This window comes from Triticum aestivum, chromosome 6B, assembly GCF_018294505.1.
Source record: "Triticum aestivum cultivar Chinese Spring chromosome 6B, IWGSC CS RefSeq v2.1, whole genome shotgun sequence".
Lineage (NCBI taxonomy): Eukaryota > Viridiplantae > Streptophyta > Magnoliopsida > Poales > Poaceae > Triticum > Triticum aestivum.
In genome coordinates, this window is record NC_057810.1 from 47,399,429 (window position 1) to 47,408,512 (window position 9,084).

A 9,084-nucleotide genomic window follows, 5' to 3' on the forward strand; every position below is an offset into this window, starting at 1 on the left:
CCTCTGCGTTGCTGCCGTTGTGACTGAGGGGGATGTTGAATATAGTGATTCATGAGAAACATAAGATTGACTAGGATTTGTCCTGACTTGTTTTGTCCTCTAAGTTGATCGTTGTATTCCTATATATATATATATATATATATATATATATATATATATATATATATATATATATGCTCACAATGCTCAACCAATAAACAACCAATTTCACTGATCCCTCTTTATCCAGGTAGCACACTTGGGCACGTGCGCGGCGCGACCGCCCGCAAGGGTGTGCGCTCGGGACTGCAAAAATGTGCAGCAGCACCCGCCCGCCTTGACCTCGCGCCGCATCACCCATCCACGGTGAGCCCTCTTCCAGTTTCCAGCGAGTGTGCTGCCCCTTCTATCTGACCTGGCTAGATGCGGACGCCGTCCAGTGCGGCCTTCTCTCTTTCTTTGCCCCATGGCCATGGCAACTGCTCAGCACACACCATGCACGGCGGCTGTTCGACGGATTGCCGCAACGGATGGACCCCCTCTTCCTTGGCTCAGCATCTGGACTGAATCAGCTTCTCCGCCCTTGCCACGGACACGCCTGCTGGCATCATCGCCAGCTTCTTACAACAGAGGTCCGTCCCGTTCGCATTCACCCTGCACAATTTCTCTCTAGGCCAATATATAAATTCTGGCTTAGTTCTTCCATTACCAGGAATTTCAACTGCGGATCTAGTGCATGCACGGTGACGGTGTGTGTTCACCAGCAAATCAGTTCAGTTCTGCAGTTCTTAATTACGTGAAGCAAGTTCTTGTCACACACTGCCTCAGCCCGTGGACAGAGACTGAGCATCGCTCAAACAAAGGTGAGTGAAGCCTGTGCTTATGCTCATTCAGTTGTAAACTGAGCCATTGTGGTCTTCTGTCCCTACTGATTGCGTTACCTGTTCCCCCGATGTAGCTGCTACACAATTTGTTCCACTTGCGAGTACTTTTCTCGTCGATACTACAAATCCAACCCCATATGAAACATGAACTAGTGGCCGGCTGGTCCACGCTCGGTTAACCTGAAACAAATTAAGGGTCATCGATCGGCTCATCAGATCTGTGAGTTTCTTAATTAGGACCTCGATCGACTCCTCAAGTCGTAACTAGCTAGTCTGACAAGTGGACCCCACTAAACAATGTATATATGTGTGACGTTCAGAACTGCAGGCCTGTAGGGCGACCTCCATCCATCCCCAAGTCTTCTCACCTCTAAGTTTTGCTTAAATTAGCGATCGGCCAGTTGATTTAGAGCTGGCTCATAGCTAGCAACTCTCAAGTAATACTATACAGATTTATGAATTGTGCTCACCATTAGGTGAGACAAAGCGCACACATCGTTCTTATCTCTCTAATCAGTGCATGTACCCACCTATCCCCACTTGACAACTGATATGGATCAACTGGCTGGCCTGCCGGATTAAGACATTGGTGTGGCTGTAGATCCACTGGATCTGCGATACGATGCCTAGATAACTAGATATTGGACAAACTAATGGATCAACCATGGCCTGCTTGATCAAGATACTGGTCTCGCACGGTGCAGATTCATTGAGTAGTAAGGATTAAGTCCTGTTTTCCGAGTCTAAATATATTTGTTGTATCATATTTTGACCTGACTTGCAGCTAATTAATCTATCTATTAAAGTGTGAGAACCGGTTGGTACGTTACTTATCTGACTAGTTGCGTTGTTCCGTTGATGTGTTATTAGTATCATTTCCATTCTACCTTATACCGGATTGATAGCATAGGAGCACAAGTAGTTCAAATCAGTAGAACCAGCAACTTCAAACATAGCTTCAAAATGAAGCATTCAGTTACTACTTAAAGAGTTAAAAATCAAAGCATGTTTCTGAGCTGGGTCCGCCAATGATAGAAGTGTAAATTAATTCTTGTTCGATGTCATGTTCAAATCTCCTATTCCACATCAAATTCTTAGAGTTTATTACAACTGATTGCAGATCAAGCTTTTCTAAAACGAAAAGACATATGCCATGGCAATCACACAATGAATCAGGTATATACTCTCCTCGGCTCTCACCCGGCTTTATAGATAATGCACAGACAACAGTGCATGACCGAATGATACAAGGTATAGTGAGGTAGATCCCGAGATAACCGGACAACATAAATCGCACGCGACTACGTTGCCGAACAATAATACATGAAGGTCTGAATGCAATGCCACGTCAGGCCATAGGACACCTACAATCCACTACAATGCCCTCAAGAGGGTGGACGACACAAAGCGTCACCAATGTTGAGTTTGGAACAGACAAGGGTCTTCACCCGGTAACCTGACACAGATAGGAGAACCACAACAATGTCCTCAAGAAGCGAGCGGCACCAGCAGGTGTTGCCGTTGTCGGCGCCAAAACGCGGAGCTTTCGCTCGGCAACTCCTCCATGCAAGCGAGAAATCCAGGACAACTGTGACAAGCATAGACCTTCATATCCAGATCTAGGCACTACCACTGCCAATGATAGAGAAAAAGCCCGAGGCACCCACCGCTACATCCCTTGCCGCCCACACGACCAAGAGACATAGCCGCCACCACCACCACAATGCCCGCCGGAGAGCCAACCATCAAGACCGCCATCCAGGGCCACTGCCCTGGCATCCATGTCTCGAGACCCCGGCACCCATCCACATCACAACACACCAACCCCGACAGACCTAATAGCTGGTAACGGGTGACACCAACAAACCCCGACCATAGCCCACTGGCCTCGGCCCAGGCGAGCCTGCACGACCCCTCATTCGTGGCCATCGGGGCCAATCCATCAGATGGCGCACCACCACAGGCCCGACACCGATGTGAGGCCACTGCACCCGAGAACGATCTCCACCTCGCCGCCATGGTCCATGCCCCACACCTCGACCCCGATGGTCCTCAGACACCAACACACCGCCTGCCAACGACCAGGCAATAGATCCGGACGGAAGCTAGCAAGTACGCCACTGCCCGGGGCACAACAGCCAACGATGGCCGGAACCAGCAACAGCAGGCGGCGCGCCCAAGCCCCGTCGACACTGCTCACCACGCCGCCCGCACTACACCGGATCTGAGACGCTGCCCGGCATGGTGCGCACCGCGGTCGCCCACGGGCCACGGCCTTTAGCTCCTGCTGCCAGTCGACTCCATTGGCCCGTGCTGACCTGTAGCAAGCAGGGAAAGAGGATGCGACGTACATACTCTCGAAAAAGGAAATAACAACAACGGGAAGCTCCTCCTTCATGTACGCCTGCGATGTCCTGTTTAGAGGTTAAATTTTGTCATGCTTACAACCTGGCACATGCTTCGTACCAACATATACAATCTGTAACCGCTGATACGATGAATCTTAAATCTTTTTAGCTGTAGCCAGACTTTTTTTTATGTTTTAACAAAAGCCTAATGCATTTTAGTGTTTGCTCAGAAGATTGTTAAACAAGGCAGGACCGATGAACAAAAGTACACGCGTGTTTCTCTCCCCTCCACCACCTCGTGTTGTCGTTCTTTCCCTCCACCACCTTGTCATCATCGCCCCCGTTCTGCTGCGCGACGCCTGCCATCCTTGCCCCGGCCAGTGCGCGATGGATCCCGCTCACTTCAGCTTCTCTTCTCTTTCGATCGAGCACACACTGTGCACGGCAGCTGTTCAACAGAATGTTTCAGCGGATCCTCTCCTTCGTGGCGGCATGCTCAGGTTGCATCAAATACCAATGATCCGTCTGTCCTTGCAGGGAATCTCCTCCTTGCTCCCAAATAGACACACTTCTGCCGAATCTCCCTCCCCCATGTCCCCTTGTTCACTACAATCTCTCTTTAGGCTGATTAATTTCTGTTCCTTCCTCATTAGCAGGACTTCCAACTAGGCATGGAGTGAGTGTACAGTGTGTAGTTTAGCAGAAAAAACTGAGGTCTGCAGCTTGAAGACAATGTCGCTGGAGTTCATCTGGAAGTTAGTTGTTGTCACTTACTGCCTCAGGCTCAGGGACGATGCAATGCACAGTCTGGAGTCGAGTGGGCGTCTTTCACAAAGGTGGGTCAGGCTTTCTCACGTGACAAGCTCTGGTTAACGTGAACAATGGGTCGATGAGTTTCTTAGTTAGGACCTCTATCGATCCCCGAGTCTTCACATAACTAAGTCTGGCAAGTGTATCCAGTTCCCAGTTAACAATGCCTGTATCACGTTCAGACCTGCAGGCTCCGCTGATTAATTAGTAGGACCTTGTTCCACCCCCAAGTCTTCTGACAGCTAATCTTGTTTAACAATTAATGTTCAGCCAGTTGATCGATCGAGATCTGACGAATAGCTAGCAACACTAAGGTAATACTTATGAATTGTGGGGATGGTGTGTTCAGTTGTTTAAGCCGTCTAGCCGGTAGGCGAGAGTTGACGCCTCTAGGGGAGAAGTGATGACGATGACGCCTGCATGCTGTATCGGTGATGCCTTCTTTGGAGTGGTGTGTGGGGTATCTGTGTGTGCCGCTCAACGGTTGTGATGGTTTCGCCTGGTTTCCATAAATAACTGGGCAATTTGGTTTTCGCTCGGTTTTCCCTAATTAATTGAGCAACCCTTTTCTTCTTAAAGAATGCAGGAATTCTGCCATTTCGAAAAAAAAGAGTTACCCATCGTCATTTGACAACTAATGGATCAACTGGGCGGCCTGCTTGGTTAAGAAACTATTAGTGGCGATGCGGATTCAGTGAATAGGCAGTCCATCTTGATATGATGGCTAGTTAGCTATATACATACCACAAATTTATTGGATCAACTGGCCTGGCCATGCATCCTGCTTGACGTTATTAGTCTAGCACGGCGCAGATTCATTGAACTGGGAAAGATTAACTTCATTTATCTGTAATGTGATGTCTAACTTAGCTTAGCTACCAGACAAATAAATTAGTTAATGGATTCGTGTACAAGCGGGCTACCTCCTGTTGCGACGTTAACAAAAGGACTTAACTCGTCTGGCTTTCAAGTCTTGTTCGAAAATACATGATAGTACAACCTACTAGTACTATATACTTCGTTACTCTGAGACACACCGTTTATTCAATAGTTAACCTGTCTCACATCTAGTAGTTGAGATAATATATCCTGATAATAGCTAACAGCTGGCTGCTCTCCTAATGTGAAGGCTCCATCAATCGGCTAAATCAATGTGATTTTTAATCATGACATGGATCCAAGACTCCAAGTACAAGTCTTGTATGCAGCTGGCAAGTTTTGTTAACCCTCTAGGTAGCTTTATAATCCGGTCCCAGTGCTGCTGCTGTTGCTGCACAGATAACTTGCTAGCTTTAGTTGAGGAGCTAGACAACAACCACACAACCTAGGGGAGGCAGAGAGACTTAGCAATTAGTCATGGCGGAGTTTGCGCTTGGGTTGACCAAGACGGCGGTAGCGGGGACGGTGAGCAAGGTGAAGTCGGCGATCGAGGAGGAGGAAAAACTAAGGGCGGATGTGGAGGAGGACCTGAAGTTCATCACCGGGGAATTCGAGATGATGCAGTCCTTTCTGAACTCTGCCCACACGGGGGAGCATGCATCCAAGAACCAGGTGGCGCGGACGTGGGTGAGGCAGCTCCGCGACCTGGCCTTCGAGGCTGAGGACTGCGTCGAGTTTGTGGTCCACCTCGACAAGGCATCACGCTGGGACTGGGTGCAGCGCCTAATCTCACCCCTGATGTGCAGGGCAAGGCCACCGCTTCCCCTGGATGAAGCGGTCGCGGAGATAAAGCGGCTCAAGACAAGGGTAGAGTACGTAAGCCAGAGGTACACCCGCTACAACTTCGTGGGTACCAATGGTGGCGGCGACGGCGACTCCTTGGGTCAGCAGCATCAACTGCTTATGCACCCCACGGCTCATAGTACGGCGGCAACAGCGGCGGCCTTCCATGACTTAAGGGAGGTGTGGAAATCCATGGGAAAGATTGGTGAGCACATCACGGATGATCTAAAAAGGTTGATTGATTGCCAAGGCAGCGAGCTCCAAGTGATCTCTCTTTGGGGAAGTCCACAAGCTGATGTTGTTGGGGAACATGGGTGCATGAGTATTATGAAGAAGGCGTATGATGACCCAGAGATCTGCCAAGAATTCAAGAATCGTGCCTGGGTAAAGTTGAGTGTGCATCATCCTTTCAACCCGGTAGAGTTTCTGCACAACTTGCTGACTCAGTTTACTGCATCTCACCATCACCACCACCATGAGGATATGTCCGAGCTCATGCTGCAACTCAGCAAGCACAGGTATCTCATATTCCTAGAGGAAGAGTTATCCAGTGTCGCAGACTGGGATGCCATCAGAAAGTGCCTTCCGGATGGCAAAAGGGGGAGCCGGATTGTTGTCTCCACCAAGCACTTGAAAATTGCACTTGTCTGCACGGGGGACCCCTACCAAGTTTCCCAGCTTATACACTTGTCTCATGACCGAGGTCTTTATGCTTTTTTCCCAAAGGTACGTATATACTGTATATACGCCATTGCATGTGTATTTTATTTTTGTTGATTATGTTGAGCAGTTAGTCAGGACTTGCTATAGGATTACTCTACTAATTAATTTGTACTCCCTTTGCGCCGAAATAACTGTATATACGCCAGCTGTACTAAGTCTAAGACACTTATTTTGGGACGGAGGGGAGTATGAATGTATGATACAGAATCATGACTATCTTAATTTGAGGAAGAATCTACCTAATAACAGCTCTTGTAATTCGATGGGCGCAGCAAAAATAGTACTCCCTCCATCCGGAATTACTTGCTGCCGCTGGAGGGAGTAGTACATTAGTTATTTATTACTTGCTCGGTCTGCTCATCACAATAAGTGTCTTGGGCCACATGGTAGTTCGGAACCGTCTGATTGTAGACATCAACAATAGCATCATCAATCTTGGTAGTGTTGGTATGAGGCTGAGTAGCATCTGGGATAGAAGCCGGTGTTGCTGGTGGCATAGGCTCGATACGGGCAACCGAGATCTCGCTAGAGAGGACACCTATGCAGGCAATGTGAATGTGCATGTGGGAGATGAGGTTAGTGTAATTAAGACTGTAAAAAATTATGACTTGTAAGTATATCACAAAAGTTGTATAGAGATATAGGCATATACTCCATCTCTTCTGGTATATAGGTCCTGCGTGTATCCCTAAATCGTCAATTTTACCAATGTAATATGACTTGTATATCACAAAAGTTGTATCATTAGAAAATATAGCATTTGAAGTTTCTAATGATTTTTTTGTAATATATCACTCATAATATGCTTGTCAATTTATTGATCTATAGGGATACTGTGGGCCTTATGAACCGGAAAGGAGGTAGTACTGGTTGAGATGGTATATGTACAAGTACTATTTATTTGTTTGGCAATAGCTTTAGTTAAAAGTTAAAACACTATTTTGGGCTCGAATATGTAGCTAGATTTGTTTCTAATTTACAGCAAAGGGTTATTTGATTCTTGAAAAAAAAGCAAAGGGTTATTTAATTTATTCCATCTCGCGTTTATTAAGTAGTAATCTTCGATGGATACTTAATGGCACCAATCTGGGTTAATTAAATAGACAATCAATTTGGCTCAGTTTAATAAAAACTACTTAATTGCTGCAGGGCTGTGGGCATCGCCATGGCATGGGCGAATTCATTTGGCAATTAAGACGCCAGGGTGGAGTTATTGCATTGTTAGAACAGGATTTGGATTTGGGTGACAGAAGCAAGTTCATGAGTCAACTGACCAACGACACCCTGAATAAGTTGAGCGTACTCAATGGAGTGAAATTTGAATACAGCTACCGGAATATCCGTACACATGGATTCGCTGGCCAGCAAAATATGATGGTTGTTACCATGGCCACAGATATACTTGTGCAGTCTTATCCAAAAGATGACCAAAACAATGCATTTGAACAGCTAATGGGGATGAAACATGAGGATGTAACAGAAAAGTGTCGCAAGTTTCTGACTGAAAATGATTACCTCCTCTTTATTGATGAGATGGAGTCCCACGAAGAATGGGACTTGATAAACCGACAACTCTTATGTGAGTCTACTAGAGCTTGTATCATTGTTCTTACAAAAGATAACAGTGTGGCCACATATTGTGTAGATCATAAAGAATATCTGCTGCTCAACCTTAGAGATCTGATGATCAAGGTATGTCCATATCATACTATGTATAATTACAATAAAATAATAATAATTAATTAGTGCTTCTATGACTAGCCAATTAATTACGCATTCTCTACGTACATGCATGCGTACTTGCAGGGTTGTGACCATTGTGGATATTCAGATGGAGGAGACAACATAAAGAAAGAGGGTGAATCTGAACTTGATTTTGTTGGGCGTAGCGACGAGAAGGACTTTTTTTACGGCCGCACTCCTGATGTGAAGTTGCTGTCTGTGTGGGGGATTGCTGGTGTTGGGAAATCAGCTATCGTCTAGGAGAGTTTCCACGGCGAAGTGATAACAGGCGGATACTACAAAATGCACAGCTGGGTGGATGTGCCCCATCCTTTCAACTTGACGGACTTATGTCGGAGATTGCTTCTGGATTTTTCTCGGGATAATCTTGAGGCCCAAGAAACTGCATTAATTAGTATGATGGAAGGAAAAGACCCTATTCCGGGTTGTTGTAAAATTCTTCGTCAAAACGATTGTCTGCTTGTCATTGATGGTCTGAGGTCGAAGCATGACCGGGACTTGTTGAAAGCAGCCTTGTTTTCCCAGCCTGTTATTGGTAGAACTATTGTCATTACACGTGAAGAAAGCGTCGCCACATATTGTACTAATAATAAAAAAGATGATATTCTCAATGTGAAAGGTCTAAAAGATGATGTGGCCCTTAATCTCTTCAAAAAGGTAGGCAACTGGAGTACATGCATACCCCCCCCCCCTCCCTCTTCCTGCACACTGATTAAGCTAACATATATTATCCAAACTGTAGATTAATCCGGGAGCTGAGGAACTGTGTCAATCTTTCCCTGAGGAAGTTCAACCGATTTTAAAGCATATCATGTCCAAATGTGACGGGCTTCCAGAAGTAATAGTTGCTGCAGGAAAAATTGCTGGCCCATACT

The 9,084-nt window shown here is 46.4% G+C and overlaps 1 protein-coding gene and 1 long non-coding RNA gene across 2 annotated transcripts; both read left to right on the plus strand.

Moving 5' to 3' along the window:
* The first annotated feature begins 238 nt into the window (after positions 1-238).
* LOC123133402 (uncharacterized) lies at positions 239-1,027 on the plus strand. The gene is made up of 3 exons (XR_006465244.1): positions 239-345; positions 420-611; positions 692-1,027. It is a non-coding gene; the product is annotated as an uncharacterized lncRNA (long non-coding RNA).
* Positions 1,028-5,193: 4,166 nt separating this feature from the next.
* On the plus strand, positions 5,194-8,860 carry LOC123135660 (uncharacterized). The gene is made up of 3 exons (XM_044554840.1): positions 5,194-6,469; positions 7,616-8,158; positions 8,273-8,860. Exons 1-3 carry the CDS (start codon positions 5,378-5,380, stop codon positions 8,447-8,449), a joined length of 1,812 nt encoding a protein of 603 aa, XP_044410775.1. The 5' UTR covers positions 5,194-5,377; the 3' UTR covers positions 8,450-8,860.
* Positions 8,861-9,084: the final 224 nt, after the last annotated feature.

Bases quoted from the DNA above. Each gene is read 5' to 3' on its own strand.
- LOC123135660 (XM_044554840.1), top strand. From the start codon at position 5,378: ATGGCGGAGTTTGCGCTTGGGTTGACCAAGACGGCGGTAGCGGGGACG. The intron at 6,470-7,615 runs GTACGTATATAC...TAATTGCTGCAG, and splicing joins TTTATGCTTTTTTCCCAAAG to GGCTGTGGGCATCGCCATGG. The intron at 8,159-8,272 runs GTATGTCCATAT...GCGTACTTGCAG, and splicing joins TTAGAGATCTGATGATCAAG to GGTTGTGACCATTGTGGATA.